General features: G+C 48.8%; 1 protein-coding gene across 6 annotated transcripts in view; it reads right to left on the reverse strand.

Annotated features, from left to right (window-relative positions):
• Window positions 1-21,796, reverse strand: part of ZBTB7B (zinc finger and BTB domain containing 7B) — a 34,670-nt gene that overhangs the window by 2,888 nt on the left and 9,986 nt on the right. For 4 of the 6 annotated variants that reach the window (XM_087943813.1, XM_087943809.1, XM_087943811.1 and 1 more), the window contains exon 2: window positions 237-1,233. In XM_087943813.1, the coding sequence (XP_087799939.1) occupies window positions 237-1,225 (989 nt within the window). In that variant the 5' untranslated portion in view covers window positions 1,226-1,233. Of the gene's footprint in view, window positions 1-236; window positions 1,234-13,843; window positions 13,920-21,796 lie in introns of those variants that run through there. The other 2 variants (XM_087943810.1, XM_087943812.1) reach the window with 2 other exon arrangements.

A 21,796-nucleotide genomic window follows, 5' to 3' on the forward strand; every position in this document is an offset into this window, starting at 1 on the left:
TCTATTCCCTTCTTTTCCTTTCCCTCTCCCTCCCTCCCTCATTTTCCTCCTTCCTTCCTCCCTCTCCTTTCTTTTCTTCCTTTCTTCCTCCCTCCCTCTCAAAATTATCCATGAGTGGGGAATCTTTTGGTCTATCCAAAACCAGTACTTGATACCCAGCCTCTTAATACGGGGATTAATTTGTGTGTGTGTGTCTGGGATGCGATAGCTCCTTCCGAGTCAAGATCTACTCTTACCTGGTAAAACGGACGCCACACACATCACAGGCGAACGGCTTCTCCCCGGTGTGGGTCCGCATGTGACGAGGTAGCTTGCCTGCCCCATGGATGATCTTGTGACAGACGGGACATTCCTGGGGCATTTGCGAGCGGCGTTTGCGTACCAGCTTATCCGGGGGTTCGAGACCCACAGACAGCCCCTCCTGATTTAGCCGGCGCATGTAGGAGAGGAGGTCCTGATCCATGGGCTCGTCATCTGAACCCAGGTCATCCGGGGAGAGACCTGGAACGTACGGGAAGGGGAAAGTACGAGAGGGGGCCATGACCTCCTCCTCTTCCTCACGGGGGTTGCCCAATGTTGGGGCAGGCGACGCCTGGCTGGGCGGACTGGGGCGGTCCTGAGTCCCGGTGGACGACGGCGACAAGGAAGGAGAAACCTCCATGACGTGGTTGTTGAGCTGCGACCCTCTGGCTTGTAGGAACTTGCGTGTTTTCTTGCTGCGGCGGGGAGCTGGGCGCACGGGGGGCTCGGCCAGGTCGCCTTCCATGTTGGGCAGCGTGCCGAACGCTTCCAGGTAACGCCGGGCGCGTTCCCGAGCGGCGTCATCCGGCACGGGGGCTTCCAAACCGTTCCCTTGCAGGATCTCCACGCAGGCCGCGATGACGCAGGGAATCTCCAGGATCCGCGCGGCGCGCAGCACCTCGCAGAGGCTGCCCGTGCTGATGGTCAGGGTGGCGGTGTAGGCGAAGTCCAGCAGGGCCCCCAGAGCTTCGGCCCCCACGAAATCCAACTCGCACACGGCCAGGCCAGGGCCGGCGAAAAGCCTCTGGAAGTAGCGGCTGCAGGCGGCCAACACCGCCCGGTGACTCTGGTACTCGGACCCCTGGGCCCGGAGGGTGACGTCGCACAGCATCCCTCGGCGACGCTGCTCGTTCAGGCGGCCCAGCAATTCGCTGCTGTGCTCGGGGAAAGGTATGCCGATCAGGTCGTCTTCTGGGCTACCCATTGCCTCACCTGTACGGGGCGGGTGGGGGAGAAACATTCAGCAGTTATCAGTAGGGCGGTTCAGCGGGGACGGCGCTGGGCAAGGAATGACAAGAGTTGGAATGGACTTTGGAGGGTTTTTTGTTTTTTTCCTGATCCTGATCTCCTGACAATGAGAACAATTAATCAGTGGCTTTGCTTCCGGAAGTTGTCGGTGCTCCATCCCTGGAAGCTCTTAAGAAGAAATCGAACAATCGCTGCTCTTCTGCAAGGTTACGGGGCTTCCTGCCTAAGCAGGGCGGGGGTTAGACTAGAAGACCTCCAAGGTCCCTTCCCATTGTGTTATTCTGTTATTCTACTATCCTTCCTTCCTTTCTTCCTTCGTTCCAGCCTCCCTCCCTCCCTCCTTCATTCCACCCCTCCTTCCTTCCTTCCCTCCTCCTTTCCTTCCTTCCTTCCTTTCTTCCTTCTTTCCTTCCTTCCTTCCACCTTCCTTCCTTCCTTCCTCCCTTCTCCCTTTCCTTCCTTCCTTCCTTCTTTTTCTTCCTCCCTTCCTTCCTCCTTCCTTCCTTTCTTTTCTTCCTTCTTTCCTTCCTTCCTTCCTTCCTTCCTTCCTTCCTTCCTTCCTTCCTTCCTTCCTTCCTCCCTCCCTCCCTCCCTCCCTCTCCCTCCCTTCCTTCCTCACTGGTGGTTTTCAAGAAGAGCTTGGACTATCATTGGTCTGCAATGTTACAGAGTTTCCTGCCTGAGCAGGAGGGGTTGGACTAGAAGACCTCCAAGGTCCCTTCCCATTCTGTTATTCTACTATCCTTTCTCCCTCCCTCCCTCCCTCCCTGCTGGTTATCAAGAAGAGATTGGACAACACCAGAATCACAAAGAGTTGAAAAGGACCTCGGAGGTCATCTAGTCCAACCCGCCCTGCTCAGGCAGGAAACCCTGGAAAAACGCTTCCTAGCTTAAGTGACCAGATATTTGGGCTCTACCCGGACTCTTTCCAGGCGTGCGAGATTCGGTGGGTTGTAAACTTTGCTAAAATAAAATAAGAATTCGCTTCTCCGGCTTGGGTTTCGAGCCTGCCTGGGCTGGCAGCGATCGGGGACTCAAAATCCCGGTGCTGCCACTAACCAAGAGGGCGAAGGAGGATGTGCGCACTGACGGAGGTGCGGGAGGAAGAGGTTCCGCCAGAGGTTACGCGGCGGCAGATCAAGGGGCTCGATAACTACTCAGCCGAGCAGATCTCCTAGGGAAGATTAAGTTGGGTGCCAGCTGCCAGCGCCTGCTTTGGGTGTCTCTGGGGGCTTTGAACCTTCGCTGGGTGAAGAGGAGAGGCGTAGGAGGAGGCCCCGGTTGACGCACTACCTGTAGTTCCCCTTCTTCCCTTCGGAGGGGCTGGGGAGGATGGGAGAGAGAGTCCTTGGGGCCTCGGGGGGGTCAGGATCTGGCCTGCCAGGCTGAGCACTGCGAGTAGAGCATTTAGAAGGAGCTAAGACAGGGTTACTCAGACGTGGAAACTTTAAGAGGGGGGGCCAAGAGGGGGGGCCTTCGACTCCCAGAATCCCCAAGCCAGCCTGGTTTTAAAGGGGGGGCTTCAGCTCCCATTCGACTCCCAGATGACCATGAACATCCTATTAAAATAGCAAACCATCCTGAGTTAGCAAAGGTTCATTGACGAAGCCAAAACTCAACTGGATCCTCCTCCCAACAGATCCTGCAAAGGTGAACCCTGGGTTGGGAATCCACCTTCCTTCCTTCCTTCCTTCCTTCCCTGTCCTTCCTTCCTTCCTTACCCCTCCAATCTTCCTTCCTTCCTTCCTTCCTTTCTTCCTTCCTTCCTTCCTTCCTTCCCTTACCCTTACTTACTTACTTCCTTACTTATCTTGCCTGTTCTTCTTTCCTTCCTTCCCTGTTCTTCCTTCCCTGTCCTTCCTTCCTTACCCCTCCAATCTTCCTTCCTTCCTTCCTTCCTTCCTTCCTTCCTTCCTTCCTTCCTTCCTTCCTTCCTTCCTTCCTTCCTATCTTGCCTGTCCTTCTTTCCTTCCTTCCCTGTTCTTCCTTCCCTGTCCTTCCTTCCTTCCCCCTCAATCTTCCTTCCTTCCTTCCTTCCTTCCTTCCTTCCTTCCTTCCTTCCTTCCTTCCTTCCTTCCTTCCTTCCTTCCTTCCTTCCTTCCTTCCTTCCTTCCTTCCTTCCCAACGCCCAGAACCCCAAAGCCTTAAAACTGGCATTTCAACCATTCCAAAAACAGACCTCAAATATCTTCCATTGCAAAAACGTAAAACCCAACCCAAAGGCCTGGCAGAGACGGGCAGGACACAACCAACGCTGCCGCTGTTTATTTAACCTGCAGGCCGGCGCGGCCACCCCCTCTCGCCCTTCGCCCATGCTCAGAGGCACTCTTAAGCACCGCAGCAAACCCTCCCGAGACGAACGGCCTGGCTCGGGCGGTTGTGGGGGAGGAGGAGATGGACTCCCAGCGTTGGCTGGCTCACCTTGTCTTCTCACGCCACCCTTTGCCCAGATCGCTCAGGTGCCCTGGGCAAAGATGCGGGGGAGAGAGAGAGAGAGGTGGGGCTTTTGAGTTATGAGGGGCAGAAGAGCAGGAAGGAAGAGAAATAGAGGCATGCCCCTTCTCGCCCAGGGGGTGGGGTGGGGGAGCCAGCTAGGTCTGGGTGGCGGCCACTCCCTGGCATTTGGGTGCCCGCCAGGAGGTCTGTTTGCCTTTGCCAGGACAGGGAGGGGGAGAAAGGGGGGTGGCTGGATAGGTGGGGGCAGCAGGAACAGGCCACCCCTCCTCTCTCTCTGCCAAGCAGGCTCGACCGGCTGAGCAAGAGGGTGGGCAGAGCCGGGTGGAAAAACTGCCAGGCGGGCGTGGTGGGGAAACGAGGGCATTCTGGCCCAAGGTTTAGGTGCGGCACCCAGCAGGGTTGACACCCCCAGCTATGCCAGCTCAGCCCGGCAGTCCTTGGCTGGGCACGGAACCAAAAAAAAAAAAAAAAAACTGGCATCCAAGCCTTCTCAGACATCGAGGCTAGCCGATGCGCGGCCCGGGCCAGTGTCCCACTCTTTTCCCACCGCTGGCACCCGCCCTGGCAGGGCCCTCGGGCGTTGCATGCCCATCCTTGGCTTTTTCCCCCGAATTTAATCCTAGGAGTCTTTTGGGTCTTTTGCACAAGCTGTTCCATTCGACAAAAAACCCCGACGCCCAAGCTGGCACAAGCTCAGCCCGGGCTCAGCCCAGTTTTGCAAAAATTACAATATAATAATAATAATAATAGAACGCCAGAGATTAAACCACGATTGCTACGGGTGGGTTTTTTCCTCTTTCTTTCTTCTCTTTCTTTCTTTCTTTCTTTCTTTCTTTCTTTCTTTCTTTCTTTCTTTCTTTCTTTCTTTCTTTCTTTCTTTCTTTCTTTCTTTCTTTCTTTCTCTCTCTCTCTCTCTCTCTCTCTCTCTCTCTCTCTCTCTCTCTCTCTCTCTCTTCTCTCTCTCTCTCTCTCTCTCTCTCTCTCGTGCCAGATTCTCCGGTGGGTGAAACGGCTGCCTGGCTTTGGTTAGGTTTGGCTCCGCGGGGCTGCGGCCTTTTGGAATCCCTGCCTTGAGTTTTGCAAAAGGAAAAGGGGCATAAATCCAAGGCCCTTTTTGCAGAATCTCCAGGAAATCAGTTTTTTTCCTGTTTTGTGTGTGTATATGTGTGTGTGTGTGTGTGAGAGAGAGAGAGAGACCGGAATGTTTGGCTAGGAGGAACTAAATCCCGACCCCGTTTTTGCCCAGCGAGAAACAGCAAAAGCATGACGTCGGGTACGAGCCAGGAGGTGTCTGGGAGAAATTGTCCACAAAATCAAAATGGGTCCCATTCTTTTTTCTTTTCTTTTCTTTTCTTTTCTTTTCTTTTCTTTTCTTTTCTTTTATACAGAGTCTTTTCCTGGTGAATATCTGCCTGGCTGTCGGCATAAAAGCAGTAAATCCCAAGCTTAACTTTGCAGTCAATTCAGACCTGCCTTGAATTGTTTTCCTGAACTGCACTGGGAGCAGCCAGAAGTTTCCTGAAACTAAACCCAGCATTGGCTGACGGACACATCGCGTTAAACAACAGGTAGTCCTGAGCTTACAATAATCTGTTTAGTGGCCGTTTGGGGAAAAAAAGTGACCGTTTTTTCACACTTACGACCGTTGCATCATGTGATCAAAATTGGCTTGGTGATCGGTTCACAATTTGTGATGGTTACGTGATCACCTTTTGCGACCTTCGGACCAGCAAGACGCCACGGGGATGCCAGTTTCGCTTAATGACCGGGTGCCTAACTTAACAACCGCAACGATTTGCTTCTTGCACGGAACAAAATAAGACCAGGAAATCCAGAAAATCAAGTCAGCTACTTGAAGTTCTCAATGAATATACGGTCATTTTTACCTTTTTTTTTTTGCAACCACGGGACCTGTAGTCACACGTTGCGGGAAACCAGGATAGTGAATGGGGAAAAAAACCAACAACCATCAAGGAGGAGACCCTAAACCTGGTTGGCATTTATCTTGGTTAGTCTGAATGAGAGCGCGTCACGTGCACCTCGCCTGCTGGCGTTGCCATCCCTTGAAAAACCTGGGAAAACAGGTTGAGTTCCAACTCAACTAGGTCACTTCTCCCAGCCGCAAGAAAACCTCGCAGGAGTTTGCAAAACGTCCTCTAGGAATTTTGCCAAAACAATCAATCCGACTCCGAGAGAAAAAAAAACCGCGGCGATTGTTGCACGAGAAAAGGATTTAGGACGGACAAGCTGGCATGAATTGAAATATCGAAGACGGAGCGACCAAGGGAAGCCTCCACAGACAAACCTCCAAGAGGCCCAATTTGCAACATTTCAAAGAAATCACAGTCAGTCCTCGACTTTTGACCACAACGGAGGCCAACATTCCCATCGCTAAGCGAGACAGCTGAGTGAGTTTTGCCACCCTCATAAGTACAGGCCACTTGCCAAGGGTCTGAATTTGGATCAAAGGGACGCTGCGGCGGTTATAATTGTGGAAAACAATTTAAAAAGTCCCTTTTGTCAGCGATGTAACTTTGAGCAGTCATTAAATGAACTGATGTAAGTCTAGGGCGATCTGTATATCGGTCTGAGCTGGGTGACTGATATCTCCATTTTTCTCTATTTTTTTTTTAAAGCGCTAAAAGCCAGTGGGTCATTTTGGGGGGGGGGGAGTGGGGGGGTGGCAAGGTGAAAAAATAAAAACACTCTGCACGTTTTCAGAGATTACTTTAGTTTTGTTTGTGATTCTAGGACTAGAGATTTTAGCCGAGAATCCGACATATGATTTGAAAAATGAGAATGATGGTTTATTTTTATTTTTTTCCCCCTCTTGTTTTTCTCTTTCTCTCTCTCTCTCTCTCCTGCCATTCGGCCGAAATAAAAACTTGGGAAAACACAAGGCCAGCATTGGATCAAAGTTTATTTCCATTCCTGTTTCCAAAATCCCTCTTGATCCCCCCAACAGAAAGACACCTAGCTGTCAAAGTGTTTGAAAAAGGGGAAGAAGAAAGAATTTCCCGGGTGAAATGATTTACGGCTGGAAAAAAAAACAACCCAAAAACAAACAAGCCACCATGGCTCCGTCTGAATGCCTTTCTGGTAGCTGAACCCCAAACTGAGGCTAGGCTAAGCCACCAAGGAATCTTAGGTTGAAGGAAGGTAGCAAAACAGGAAATTTCTCTTAGCTATTTCCAAATTAGATTTATTTCCCTCCCACTCATCCTTTCAATGAGGCTTCAAAAGCATCTTTTCCTGTTTTCTGCAAAAGATTTCGAAGAGGGCGATAAACAGGCTGCAAACGGGGCATCAAAAATTGCGGGTGTGCCAGCCTGGTGTGGGGGTGGTGTATGCGTGTCTCGCGCCCTGATCGGAGACCCCAATAATGCCAGCATCCAACCCACAACTCCAGGGAGGCGACCGATTAAGAAGCGACCCTTCAAAAAGCCTTGCTAAGCAGGCGGCCTCCTCGATGAGGACTAGCGGCATGCCTCGCCGACGACCGGTTAAATCTAGGAAAGACGGCATCGCGAAGCAGGGGGCTCGCTCGCAACTGTGTCCCAGGAAGGCGGCGGGGAAAGATGCAATGCCTTGGGGCTCCAGAGCATGTACAGATGGCTTTTATTTTTCCCCTCTTCCTAAAATCCAGCCGGTAGGAGCCGCAGAGGTTGCGACGGAAAGATTTGAAATTTAAAAGGGAGGGGTGGGGGGTGGAAAAAAATGGGGATGGGAGGTGGGGGATTTTTTTATTTTTATTTTTCCACCCCCGGGGAGATGCTGTGACATGATAAAAAGGCCTCAAACGCCGAAGAGGGGAGCCGAAGAAAGAAAAAAAAACTTAAAATGAGATGTTTACGGGAAGTGTAACTACGTGGGGACTTTCTAACGCTGTGATTTGTCACCCAAAAGTCACACCTCTGAAAAAATTCCCCGTTTTCCTCCGTTGAGGGTCTCTTTCGGACATCGGAAACACATCCTTGCATCATGGCTTGGGGAACCCCCTCAAAGACACCTCCTAATCCAGGTTTGGTTGTGGCCTATTTTTTCCAAATTGAGGAGGGGGGGGCGGAGCAGAAATCTCTATCGCCACCTAACCCACATTCAGCCGCACACCTGGACCCCGACCGTTTCCCCCTTATAAACCAGGGTTTATTCAGGAGGCCAAGTTTAGCCACAAAGCAAATTTTGGGGTGGGACGTGGGGAGAAGAGGAATTGGGGAGGTTCCTTGGCCCGAGACGCTTCCAAAAAGGCCGTTTTGCAACTGGCGCTTGGATCGGGTTGAGTGGCAGGTGGCGGGGACTTCCCCCCCCACCCCAAAGCTTCTAGTCCTCAAGAAACCTCCAGACCCTATAACCCAGCACGTGTGTTTTGCTAACTTGGGCTGGGCCTTTTTTGGGGGTGGGGTGGGGGGGTGTCTCTGCAAAGGAACCTTTTGTTCCAGCACAAATTTGACACGGAGGATCGCCCAAGAAGGCCCCGCCAAGATAATTAAAGGGGGGGTTGGGGGGAAAGAGGGAAAAAATCCTGGGAAATTGAATTGAGTCGCCAGCTGCTTCGCTGTCACCCAAACCTCAGGTGTGAATCTTCAGGTTCGGTTTCTGCTTCTATTAAACCCCTAAAAAAAAAAAAAAAAACTTGCAGAGGGGCGGGGGGCGGCCTACCTCGCAGGGGAAGTGGGTAAACGCACCCCCAGAACCACGGATAGCAACAAAGCTGTTTGCAAAGCTGAATCCCCAAGATTTAAGGAAAGAGCATTTTTTCCCCCTTTCTTCGGATCTTCAACCTAACCGTTCGAATGTTGTAATTTTTGAGGCCGACGTTTGCAACCCCGCGGAGGAAGGTTTGTGACGGGGGCGAACTCACAGGAATTCACAGCTTCGCGTTTTGCTGCGCAAGCACAATGCAATCCGTGCCTTTCAGGAAATGCAGTGCATCCTCACTAGGCTTTCGCGTCCTCCTCGCCATGGGATCTCATGAAGGATGGTCGTTTTTATGACCTCGTCCACCCTAACGGTGTTCTAAAAACAACCCCTTCGCTTAAGAGACCTAGAAATTCTTTTTTTTTTTTTTTTCTTTTACTAGGTCTGGAGGTTGTAGGCGAAACACGAAAACGTTCTGATAATTTTTTTTGGAATTGGATGAGAAGGGTAGGAAAAAAAGAGGAATTGATTTATATCTTTTTAACCACGTGCTATTCCTGATCTAATCAGTGCGTTTAATGATATAGCAATTTGTTGACGAGAGGCAGTTTGATGGAGTGATTCAAGGCGTCAAGCTAGAAACCAGAAGACATGAGTTCTAGTCCCACCTTAGGCATAAAACCATTCTGTCAGCCCTAAGAAGGAAGCAATGCCAAACCTCTTTTGAAAAAAAAAAAAAACCCTGCCAAGAAAACTCTAAAGAATTGTCCAGGCCATCTCTAGAGAAGCAGACCCGATCAAAGGGAAGAAAAGCAAAATTGTTGGCCTAGCCAGAGTTGTTAAATTCACAACCTTAAACCATGGCTTACGGACGGCGATGACAATTTTCCTATAACACATCCAACCGTACCACAAATCCAAACCAGGATTTGAAGTCCAGGAAATGAAACTCAGATCTTCGGGATCAAAGATTAGTGGACTTCACCTTGCAAATGCGTCAATTTCACCTTGCAAATGCGTCAATTTCACCTTGCGAATGCGTCAATTTCACCTTGCAAATGCGTCACCTTGCAAATGCGTCAATTTCACCTTGCAAATGCACCAATTTCACCTTGCAAATGCGTCAATTTCACCTTGCAAATACCTCAATTTCAAATTAGAGATTTAAAAAAAAACACATGTTTCTTTTTTTCCTCCGGCACACACGTGTGTGCATGTGTGAATCTTTCTCTGCACATGAAGGGATCTTTTTTTTTTTTTTTTTAACACGACACCGGCACTTTCTAAACTGAATTAATATTTTTCCTGCCCCCTACTGTCAATTCCAATAGTCCTTTGAATCTAAAAGTGATATTCTGGAAAGGAGATGGAAGGAGTTCAAAGGTTTTGTTCCTCCCCAAATCCCTAACGTTGGATGGCCAATGGAAACAGTGGGGAGACTTGCTGGAAACGAAACCCATCTAGCATCAAAATGGGGCAGAGAGAGAGAGAGAGATGGTATCACCGGGGCATTAGCGTGCCAAACTGGAACGGGGTGTGCTTTTCCTTCACCGCCCATAAATCCCTCTGTTGCAAGGCCCCCGGGGAAAAAGGGGGCATCATGGTGCCAGGCAAATTGTGGGTGGGAAAATAGCATGCCTGGACAGGTTTAGGAGAACATGTAGTTTTTCCTTGAGGGTAAAAAAGGACCCCTAAGTGTGGGAAAGGAAAAAAAAGATTTTTGTTTTTCTGGGAAAGAGATAAAAGTCTGGTGGAAATCGCACAGCTATCCTGGCTGCAATTTGCTAGCTTGGTGAAATCTTGCAAAAATAATTTCCAAACTAATTGGGAAAAAAAAATGCTGGGTGGGAAGATGCCAACCCCTGGGAACAGAAAGCCCATTTTTTGGAGGGGAGTCATGCAGCCACACCGCATGAGGCTAGTCCACAGTGTCTTAAGACGGCCAAGAATGTTTTTTCCCATCCAAAGCTTTTCGGATCTGGGTAGGCACTTAGAGCCCGGCTCACAAGGGGAGGGAAAGTCTTTTTAAGCCTCCCCAAATGATACCGAGGTGCAGTTTTGCGGTTGATCATTTCGGCTTGACCATCTGTCTCTGGGGGAAGGACCCTGTCCAAGTGCCGATTTTGGGAAGCGAGTTCAGCGGCTGCTTAATCCGGGCGAGATGAAGGGTGGGAAGAAACTGGGGCGTTTGGACACTGGAGGCAAACCACCAATGTCAGGCACCCACACATTAGCCTGGCGAGATTGCCAACCAAGTCAAGCTTGATTTTTCAACCATCCTACGTGGGTTTTAATGGTTCAGCCAAGAGATATTTCACCCCTCCAAATACACTTTTAAAACAATGGGGTGCTTCTTTAGCCAATTGGAAGCAGGGCTCAGTAGCCAGTCTGACTTAAACTCTTTCACTCATCCCTGTTTCAGTGAGATGCCCCCCCCCTCCAAGCCCATCCAGTCGGGATCCGGTGGGATTTTAAAACATTAATAGAAAGAAAGAAAGAAAGAAAGAAAGAAAGAAAGAAAGAAAGAAAGAAAGAAAGAAAGAAAGAAAGAAAGAAAGAAAGAAAGAAAGAAAGAAAGAAAGAAAAAAGAAAGGGAAAGAGAGAAAGAAAAAGAGGGAAAGAGAAAAAAAGAAAAGAAAGGAGAGAGAGAGAAAGAGAGAGAAAGAAAAGAAAGAAAGAGGGAGAGAGAGAGAAAGAGAGAGAAAGAAAATAGAAGAAAGAAAGAAAGAGAGAGAGAGAGAGAGAAAGGAAAGAAAGAGGGAAAGAGAGAAAGAAAAGAAAGGGAGAGAGAGAAAGAAAGAGAGAAAGAAAAGAAAGCAAGAAAGAGGGAGAGAGAAAAGGAAAAAGAAAAGAAAAGAAAAGAAAAGAAAAGAAAAGAAAGAAAGAAAGAAAGAAAGAAAGAGGGAGAGAGAAAGAAAGAAAAGAAAGCAAGAAAGAGGGAGAGACAAAGAAAGAGAGAGAAAAGGAAGGAAGGAAGGAAGGAAGGAAGGAAGGAAGGAAGGAAGGAAGGAAGGAAGGAAAGAAAGAAAGAAAGAAAGAAAGAAAGAAAGAAAGAAAGAAAGAAAGAAAGAGTCGTAATCATGACACCAATCTGGCTTACGCAAAGTGAAATTAAATTACATAAAATAAACTCCATTTCCCTAAGATTTACCTGATGTTACTAAGGGGGGCTAGAGGACTACAATTCCCATGGCTGCCTTTGGCATCAAATGACAGAAAAGAGCACCCGGCAGCGACTCTTCCAGAGAGGCTACCAGCCCCTTCTTTACCGATAGTCCTCGACTTACCACAGTGTATTCATTTAGTGACTGTTCAAAGGTACAACAGCCCTGAAAAGAATGACTTATGACCGTTTTTCACACTTAGGACCTTGGCGGCACGCCCAACGGTCTGACGTGCTCAAAATTCAGACGCTCGGCAACCGATTCATATTTATGAGGGTCGCGGCATCCCTCGGGGGGAGGGCGGGGGGGCGGGTTTCACGCAATCCCTTCTTTGCGACCTTCTGACCAAAGAAAGCCGACGGGGAAGCCTGATCCCTTTAACGACGGTGTCGCCAACTTAGCAAACGGTGGCAGGAAAGGTCGTCAAAGGAGGCCAAGCTCGCTGCATGGCCGCCTCGCTTAGCAACAGAAGTTTGGGCTCAGCTGTGGTCGTAATTTTTTAGGACAGGACCTTCTCCTGCAGCTTTTCAATGGTTGCAATTTGGAGGCCTCCCTCGCGGATTACACAAGCAGCAATTGAGGGATTACACCGCCCAGCAGCCCCAGCCAGGCGTCCCTCTAATGCTATCATCCTCGGTTTACAAAACCTCAGGCAAAGATTTGCTAAACAGCCTCTCTCTCTCTCGAGCTGCTTTGAAACACCAGGAAAAACATGTTTGCCTATTTAAACATTTAGATATGGAGGGAGGGAAAAACCAGGTTAATTTATTTTAAAAAAACCCAAATTTACACTTTCTCTCGTCAGTGGTCCTCTTAGAGAGATGAAGTTTCTAAGGCCGGGTGTGTCTTTTTAAAGAAAGGTGGACTTCAACTCCCAGAATTCCCTAGCCAGAGTTTGTGGCTGGCTGGGGAATCCTGGGAGTTGAAGTCCACCCTCTCTTAAAAGGTTGACAAGCCATTTCTCGAAGCTTTGATCTTTCTCTTTACGATCGCTGCCATCTCAAAAATCGCTTTTGCGGTCACCAGAAGTGTAAAAACTAAGTTTGGTTTTTTGCAAAGTTCCTGATTGGATTACACCGTCTCCTCGACATACTGCTCGCTTAGCCCTGCATTCTGTTACTTCCTGGTTTGCGTTTGGAGAACCCTCTTAACCCGGTTAGTGAAGCTCCCCATGTCTAAGCACACCGTGGATTATCCAAACAAACCGACATTCTACACAGGCCATCCTGGAAAAAAAAAACAAAAAAACTTCTCGCCAAACATTTAACATCGATTAAACCGAGCGGACAAAATGCACACAGGCCTGTTTCTCCCCCCCCACCCCAAGCAAACCAGGATGAAGTAACCGAGGTTTAATACATGACACCGGCGCAAGCTAGCTCTTAACCTGATCTTATTTGACATGCCAGGTCAGGCTAACTTTTAAGGAATCCTTTTAGTTTGGTTGTTTGTTTTTTTTCTTACAGGATGCAAAACAAATAACCGAAGATGATACGTTTCGGATTCAAAGCGGTTTTCTGGATTTTACCCTCTGCCCCCTTTTCGAAAGAAAACGCTACAAAGGAAAAGAAGCAACGAAGCGGAAATGATGATGATGAAAAAAAAAAAAAAAAAGTACCGACCTTCGGATGCTTTTCTCCCTCTAAAACACTGAGGACTAGAAGGATGGCGGACGTTTCAAACTCAAATCCTTTGCCAATCTGGGGAAACCAGGCTAGCAATTCAACCCTGCCTCGACGGCCGCTGATTTGAATCTCGGTGGGCCGAGCCGCAATTTTGAAACGTAATATATATATATATATATATTTTCTTTACTTCTTGGGGTGCACCAAGATCATCCTAGATCCCTCTTCAGCAGATCCCTCAGATTTGATCCACACACACACACACCCAGAAGAAAAGATTCCCCCTTCCTTTCTGAATCCTTCCACACACACCCAACTCAATACCCCTTCCCGAAAAAATTCTGCGGAGTTCATATTCTGCAGGATGGATTCCGAGCCAACTTTGAAAACTTGGTATTGCAAAGAAGCGGGGGGGTCGTTGAGAAGAAAGGGGGAAACAATGATTTTTGGGGGGAGAGAAGAGATAAACCACGTATTGGGGTCTTAGCATGGGGCAGCACCCCGAATCGAGTCGTGTTGGTTTTCGTTTGGCTTTTTGTCTGCCATCTGAGCGCCGTGCCAAGCAGACAGTCATGGACATTTGCAAAGCAAGTCGCCTGTCCCTAATGCTAAATCTTGGGGAGATGGGTGGTTTCTCTCCAACACTTCCCCCTCCTCAAATCTTGCCAGGGTGCCCCCCTCCTCACTCACCCCTTGCCACGGCTGTTCCTTCACCCGGCGTCTGTGCAGATGTGTGAGTACACCTATGTGCCGTGGCGTAGCAAACTCAGGGCTCTCTTACCACCACAAAAGCTGGCAACGCCCACACCCCCGGTTATGCAGCACCGTTCCCACGTTCCCGCCCCCCTCTTTTTAACCCTTTCGCCCTCCCCAGGGAGAACAACAGCCCCCCCCCCGGCCCAATGCCACAGGTGGAAACCCTCGCCAGGCGCAAAGGAGGAAAGAGAGGCCAGCCAACTCAGGAAAAGCCACTTCCAAGTTGATCCTGTTAAAACGCCTTTGGGCCGGTTTTGACCCAGGCTCTTGGACCTTGATCGAGGGTGGTCTACCTTGCAGGGTTGTGGGGAAGGGTATTTAAGGTCCCTGCTAGCTTGCTTCTCAAGGAACAGCCTCTTGCGCTTCCCGCGAGGATTGAATGAGACAAGTAGGTCTCGGTTTGCGACCGCAGGATTTCCACCGCCGAGCGAGGCGGGGATTAAGTGGGGGGGGGGGGGCGTGCCCGATTTTACCACGGTTGTTAAGCGAATCACTGCCGTTAAGGGAACCCAGTGGCCATTAAACGGCTTCCCCCATTGGCTTTTGCTTGCTGGAATGGTCGCCAAGGGGGATCATGCGGACCCCAGGACGCCACAACCGTCGTAAATACACGCCAGTTGCCAAGCCTCTGAATTTTGACCACGTGGAGGCTAAGATGGTCTTCAGTGCGAGGCCTGGGTCACAAGCCACTTTTTTCAGTGTCCCTGGAATGGCCACTAAAGGAGAAGTGGCACTGGTGGGATTCAACCGCTGTAACAATCGGGTCCAAACCGGCTGAATCCCACCCGAGCTGTTGTAAATTGAGGGCTAACCATCCTTCAAGCTAGGGGTGTAAATACGGAAAGCACGCTTAGTTCTAGATCTTTCTGTTTGGAGGAGGATGGGGTGAAGCACTTTAGGTATGCTCAGAGGGCGGGCCTTTTAACCATTCTCCCAAAGGATGCACGGTTCGGTCTTAAACCACAAGATAAATCTAGCCAATTTTAAAGTGAATTTGTTGTAAGTTTTGATTTGATGCCAGCTAAGGAGGGGGCAGAACGGAGACAGAATTCCTGTGCCCCCCCCCCCCTACAAATTTGATCCTATGCCGGACACACCCCGAGACGGGATTTTATCTCCAGATCTTCAATGGCACCCCTGGGAAAGAGTGTGCAAGAAGCTGATCAATTGCAAATAAAAATAATTTCTGTTCCATCGGTAATGCAATAGGGAACTATTCCAGCGGAGAAGAGCCTCTGAGCATATGCCAAGTGCTTTCCCAACCCCAACGCAAGGAGGACAGAGAAACCCAACCGTCGGAGCACACAGTATTTTAAGAAGGGCGGTCTAAGTGGCAGTCGGCATTACCCAGGTTACTCAAGTACCCAAATTGTGGATAATGTGGGGGGAAAAAAACATATATAGAGAAAGTTTCTCGACATCTCATTGATATTAGAAAGAGAAGCAAAGGGCTGAATGGCTGAGAAAATGAGCAGAATCTGTAGAGATAGTGAAGCGGACAAGATCGGTCAGAGAAAGGGGGCAAAAAACAAAACAAACATGAGGATAATATATATATTTTTAAAGGATGGAAACTGATGTGGATTTTTTTTTTTTTTTTTTTTCGGAAAGAAGACCAAAAATAATCAATTGGTGGTTTGAATTGGGAAGCTCAAAATGAGACTAAGAGGCTGGAGGTAAGACGAAGGAAGGAAGGAAGGAAGGAAGGAAGGAAGGAAGGAAGGAAGGAAGGAAGGAAGGAAGGAAGGAAGGAGGAAGGAAGGAAGGAAGGAAGGAAGGAAGGAAGGGGAGGGAGGGAGGAAGGAAGGAAGGAAGGAAGGGGAAAGGATGGGGAGAAATAGACGGAGGCAGGGAAGGAAGGAAGAAGAAAAGAAAGGGAAGGAGAAAGGGAAGGGAGAGAAAGATGAGGAAGGGAAGAAAGAAAGGGAAAGGAAAGGAGGAAGGAAGGAAAGAAGAAAAGGAAAGGAGAAGGGAAAGGAAAGGGAGAGAAAGAGAGGGAAGGAAAGAAGGGAGGAAAGAAAGAAGGAAGAAGAAAAGAAAAGAAGGGGAAGGGAAAGGAGAGAGTGAAGGAAGGAAGTTTCCCTTTTTCCTTTTTTCCTTTTCTTCTCTCTTTAGCTTCGCTTCACGCTCCTGAAAAAAATTCAAGTCAAAACGTAGCATTTTGAGGTTGATTTTTTTTTTTTTTTAAGGAATATTCTCCAGAACTTTGCCTTCCCAGAATCCTCAGCCGGGGGTGGCCAGGCCTGCTGCATTCTGGGAAACCAAGTCCACCCAGCCTTTGCAAACAGGATCAAAGGGGAGTTTGTGCCCTGAGAGAAATCCCTGGGATCAAACAGGTTGGTTAAGAAGGGTTGCGGCTGTGCCAATCTGGCGAAATTCCTTTTGCCGCACGGCCCATTTCTCCCAGCCCATAGCCTGGCATTCATCGGGGCAGGGCTGAGAAGGGCTTGCCACAGCCTGCCTTGGAGGAGCAGCCCGACTCGAGTGACTGGCTAAAAAATAATAATAATAAAAATTAAAAATGCCAGCTTGACTCAGTTTCCCCCAGTGGCCCAACCAGAAACGGGCATGTCCTCGAATGAGGACCGCAAACACGAAGGCCCACACTTGCGCTCGGCTGAGCGAGGCAGCCGTTCCATTTTGCCTCGTTGGAAGGATCGTCCTTGACGCCGTGGTTAAGTTAGATAACAGATAAAACCAATAGGTAACAGATCGTCAGAGTTGGAAGGGACCTTGTAGGTCATCTAGTCCAACCCCCTGCCCAAGCAGGAGACCCTACTACACCATTTGTGACAGATGGGCGTTTAATCTCTTCTTGAAAGTCTCAAGTGATGGAGAAGGGAGGAAAGAAGGAAGGAAGAATAGCAGTTGGTTGTTCTGTCAGAAAGTTTCTCATTATTAATTGGAAGGGGTCTTGTAGGTCATCTAGTCCAACCCCCTACCCACGTGGGAGACCCTACACCATTTCTGACAGATGGCAGTCCAGTCTCTTCTTGAAAGCCTCCAGTGATGGAGAAGGGAGGGAGGGAGGAAGGAAGAATAGCAGAATAACAAGAGTTGGAAGGGACGTTGTAGGTCATCTAGTCCAACCCCCTACCCAAGCGGGAGACCCTACACCATTTCTGACAGAGGGCAGTCCAATCTCTTCTTGAAAGCTCCCAGGGATGAAGCTCCCACAACCTCTAAAGGCAACTTTTGTTCCATTGGTGGATTGTGAGTCGCTTCCATTAGTAACATGGTCGTTAAACGAAATATGGCTTCCCCTTGGTAGCCAAAGGGGACCCGCGAGCGTTGTAACTACGAGTCAGAAGGTCAAGCACCTGAATTTCGATCACGGGCGATGCCAGAACAGTTGTTAAGTGTGTGGGGGAAAAAGACAGTCATGAACGGTCACTAAACGGGACCGTTGTAAGTCGAGGACTGACTGCCCAACTCACACTTACGATAGTTTTGATGAGCACAGTCGAGGGAGAAGGCAGGTTCGCTTAAAGAACCGTGTGGCTAACTTGACAATCACAGCGATTCACTTAGCGGCGGCGGCAAGGGAGGTTATAAAAGCGGGTCAAAACTCATTTGCAAAAAAAACCAAAAAACCCCGTCTCGCTTCGCCAATGTTGGGCTTCAATCCCGGTCGTAAGTTGAGACCTTCCTTTTGGTCTTTGGCCATCTCTGAATTTGCAAATTTTTGTCCAGTTTTCAGCGGGGGAAAAAGGAAAATTGAAAGGGGTGTGTGAGAAATAACGATGGGGGTCTATCGGCTGTTGCAGGAGAGAGCGGAAGACGGGAAGCGACAGAACGAGAAAGCGGACAAATAAAAGAGGGAAACGGAGCTCAACTTCGGTAGAAAACGGCGGGTGGAAAAAAGAGGAAGCCAGAAAAGGAGGGAGGAGAGGAACGGTTTCCGGAGAAATGTGATTGTGTCACTTTCCTACCCCCTTTCCCCACAGCCAGGGGAGAGGCTGTTGTCATCAACAACAGCAACACAACCGGCTCAAAACAGACCCGCAACATTTCCTAGGCATTCCGCTTAATTGCAAATCTGCAAAACACGTTTTAATTTTATTTTATTTTCTCTTTTTTCCATCCGGTTTTCTTCCTTCTGAGTTCGAATCTTGCCCGGCTCCCCAGAAATCTCCAGGCTGCCCCCACCCACCCACCCAAAATGCTATTTCCCCATCCTCCACGCACCCAGGAAATCCCCTCTGCCTACACCGCAGGGCTGTGGTTGCTCAGAAAGGATGCCCAAGATGGATTCAGGTCGGCCACTTAGGACAAGTTTAAAAGATTTTAACGTTTGAGGATAGTCTGCTCCTGGCTCTGGAGGCTCTGCTGAGGGAATCCCAGCGCCATTCTCTCCTCCTTTGGAAAAGTGGCCTAGAATTGGTTATGGAGAGGAAGGAAGGAAGGAAGGAAGGAAGGAAGGAAGGAAGGAAGGAAGGAAGGAAGGAAGGAAGGAAGGAAGGAAGGAAGGAAGGAAGGGGAGGTAGGTAATAGACAGCAGTGGGATGGTTGATGGACAGATAAATAAATAGACCGACAGGACAGGGGGTGGGGAGAAGGAAGGCAGGAATAGAAATAGACGGGTGGGATGGATGGATGGATGGATGGATGGATGGATAGATAGATAGATAGAGGATGGATAGATAGATAGATAGATGATAGATAGATAGATAGATAGATAGATAGATAGATAGATAGATAGATAGATAGATAGATAGATAGATAGATGATAGATATGATAGATGAATACATGAATGAATGATAGACAGACAGAGACAGAAGGGAGAAGGGAGGGAGAAAGGAATGGAGAGAGGAGGAAGGAAAAGAGAAAGGAAGGCAGGAAAGAAACAAGAAAGAGAGAGAGAGAGAGAGAGAGAGAGAGAGAGAGAGAGAGAGAGAGAGAGAGAAAGAAAGAAAGAAAGAAAGAAAGAAAGAAAGAAAGAAAGAAAGAAAGAAAGAAAGAAGAAAGAGAAAGAAATAAGAGAAAGAAAAGAAGAAAGAAGGAAGGAAGGCGAGAATGAAAGAAAGAAAGAAAGAAAGAAAGAAAGAAAGAAAGAAAGAAAGAAAGAAAGAAAGAAAGAAAGAAAGAGGGCACCAGAACCAACCCTTCTCTGCCCTTTCACCCAACGTGCTTCCCCACAACCCCCCCCTCCCTGAAGCTTCCCAGGTGGGTCCTCCTTCCTGCCAACCAGGTGCCCTGGCCAAGCGATAAGGTGGGTGAAGCGGGCACGGAGGAAAATGAGATTTGGCCGGGCAGGGAGGGTTGGAATCAGCAACTTCTGGGGCTGCAATGGACCGGGGTGGGGGTGGCATGCGTGGGGCGTGGAGAAGGCCAGTGACTCAGCCTGGGTGGGGGCGCCTGCCGGAAGCCCTTTCTGGTGTCGCAAACCAAGGCTATTATTATCCTTTGCTTTTGCAAACTCTTCAGCCCGGAAGAAGAAGAAGAAGAAGAAGAGGAGGAAGAAGAAGGGAGGAGGAGGAGGAGGAGAGGAGGAGGAGGAAGAGGAAGAAGAGGAGGAGGGGGAGGAGAGGAGGAGAAGAAGAGGAGGAGGAGGAGGAGAAGAAGAGGAGGAAGAGGAGAAGAAGAGGAGGAGGAGAAGAGGAGGAGAAGAAGAAGAGGAGGAGGAGGAGAGGAGGAGGAGGAGGAGGAGAATAGGAGGAGGAGGAGAAGAAGAGGAGGAGGAGGGGGAGGAGGAGGAGGAAGAGGGGAGGAGGGAGGAGGAGGAGGAGGAGGAGGAGGAGGAGGAGGAGGAGGAGAAGAAGAAGAAGAAGAAAGAAGAAGAAGAAGAAGAAGAAGAAGAAGAAGAAGAAGAAGAAGAAGAAGAAGAAGAAGAAGAAGAAGAAGAAGAAGAAGAAGAAGAAGAAGAAGAAGAAACAACAACAACAACAACAACAGCAACCCAGGGCACGGTGGCAGCTTTGCCAGCTCAGGGAAGGCAAGAGTTAGCCAGAGCATGCACAGAGTTCTGGAAAGCCACAGAGGGATTCCCCCTGAGAGAGCCTGGCCTTATCTCGGGAGAGGCATCAGATGGGGAGGCTGCCATGTTTAGAGCGGCTGGGGCCGAAGACTTCCTCCTAATGCATAGCCACCCCCACCCCCACCCCACCCGTTTCCCAGAAGGGGTGCTCCCCCCAAACCTGGGGAAATCCACACTTCCTGTCTGAGAAAGTGACTCAGCAGAGATGGTCTCTCCGCCCACCACGTTCCCCACCACATCATCATCATCTCCAGGGTGAGGGTTCCCTTTCAGCCTTCGTTGTAGAGATGTTTGAATAAGAAAAAAACAAAAACAAAATCCCAGATCCCAGCGGTATAGGCAGATCGAGTCAGTGAGCCAAGCTGCATATGGGATCCGAAAGCAAACAAGAGGCGAAGCGGTGGGTTTTCTGGGCCGGTTATCCCAACGGGGAGGTGGGGGGGAGGGGTTTAAGAGATCCAGCTAGTCCTTCCATAGACTAGAAAGAGGCATCGTGATGGGACTACAGCTCCCATCACCCTTGGCCGAGCCGGTTTGGAATCCAGGGGAACGGTGAGCCCACGTCAGGGAGAACCGATATTGCGATTGGAATGAACCTCTGAGTTTCGTCTTCAAACAATGAGCCACAAGTAACTGGCATGTTTCTGCGTTGTCCCACCTTGCAGGGGTGTGGCGGGTCCAGAAACGAAATGAAACGGGACCCCCACTATGCACCCATTTTACAGCGTCCAACAGACTCACCTCTTTCCCAACCTAGCCATAGATCTTCAACTCTGCCTCTCATGCAACCCTCAACCCATCGAGCAGCCTTACAACAGCCTTGTAAGGCGGGACGGAACTGCTTTTCAGAAGAAGTGAGGTTGCACGGGGTGTGTGTGTGTGAGTAAGAGAGAGAGAGAGAGAGAGAGAGAGAGACTCCTTCAATTATTGTTATGGGAAGGGAGGGGACGATGGGATTTGGGCAGACTCCCTAGTCCACAAGGCAACTAGTTTCTAACTTTGAAACGGGCCAGCGAAAAGGGATTTTGCAAAATGCAGGAGAAGAAAAACAGAATTAAAAAATAATAATAATAATTAGTGAACAGAAACGGTGGCTAAAATAATATTCTGGGGGGAAAAATTGAGCAACCAGAAGCTTCCCACAAATTTTAAAGAGGAAGGAATGCCTTCCGTGCATATTGGTTCTGTCTCTCTGTGCCAGGGTTTTATAACCTGGGCCACACCTTGAAGCGGTTGGACTTCAATTCCCAGAATTCTCTGGCCAGAACCCATTCCTTTTGATGTCTATTCCCACGGTTTATTCTCTTGCAATCCCTTCCTTTCCAATCTCTCCATTCTACAGCACGGGAGAAAGAAGAAGAAAAAAGCATCATCTTGTAAAAGCGATTGACAAATCAAAATAAATAAAAAATAAATAAAAAGTATCATGACTATAGAAACGAACGAAGAATTTTGGATAACGTTATAAAACAAAGACGGGAGAACAACTTCAAAGGAAAAAATGAAATCAGCGAAGATATGAATTGAAACATGGACAACGTACGTGGGATGAATGTAAGAACATTGGAGAAAATTTACAGGTAAATGGGAAAAAGGAATGATGTGATATGCAATTGAATATGAAAGAGGAATATGGGAACGAAGGTCACGTTGGTATTGAAATGTAAAAACCTGGAACCACAATTGTTCACCGAAACAGATGTTTTTAAAATATAAATAAAATTATTACAAAAAACAAAACAAAACCAAGCACAACCAGCTGGAGAATTCTGGGAATGGAAGAATTTTAACCGGGCCCAACATTGGAAAAACACACTCTATACACACCGTTGCTAAACAGGCGAGATAATTCACACGCTAAACCAGGGGCTCTTGCACTTTTGCACACTCCTTCCCTGCTTTTCCAAAC

Source organism: Notechis scutatus, chromosome 14, assembly GCF_049901735.1.
Source record: "Notechis scutatus isolate UNSWTSFEM ecotype Mainland chromosome 14, rNotScu1.2, whole genome shotgun sequence".
NCBI classification, from domain to species: domain Eukaryota; kingdom Metazoa; phylum Chordata; class Lepidosauria; order Squamata; family Elapidae; genus Notechis; species Notechis scutatus.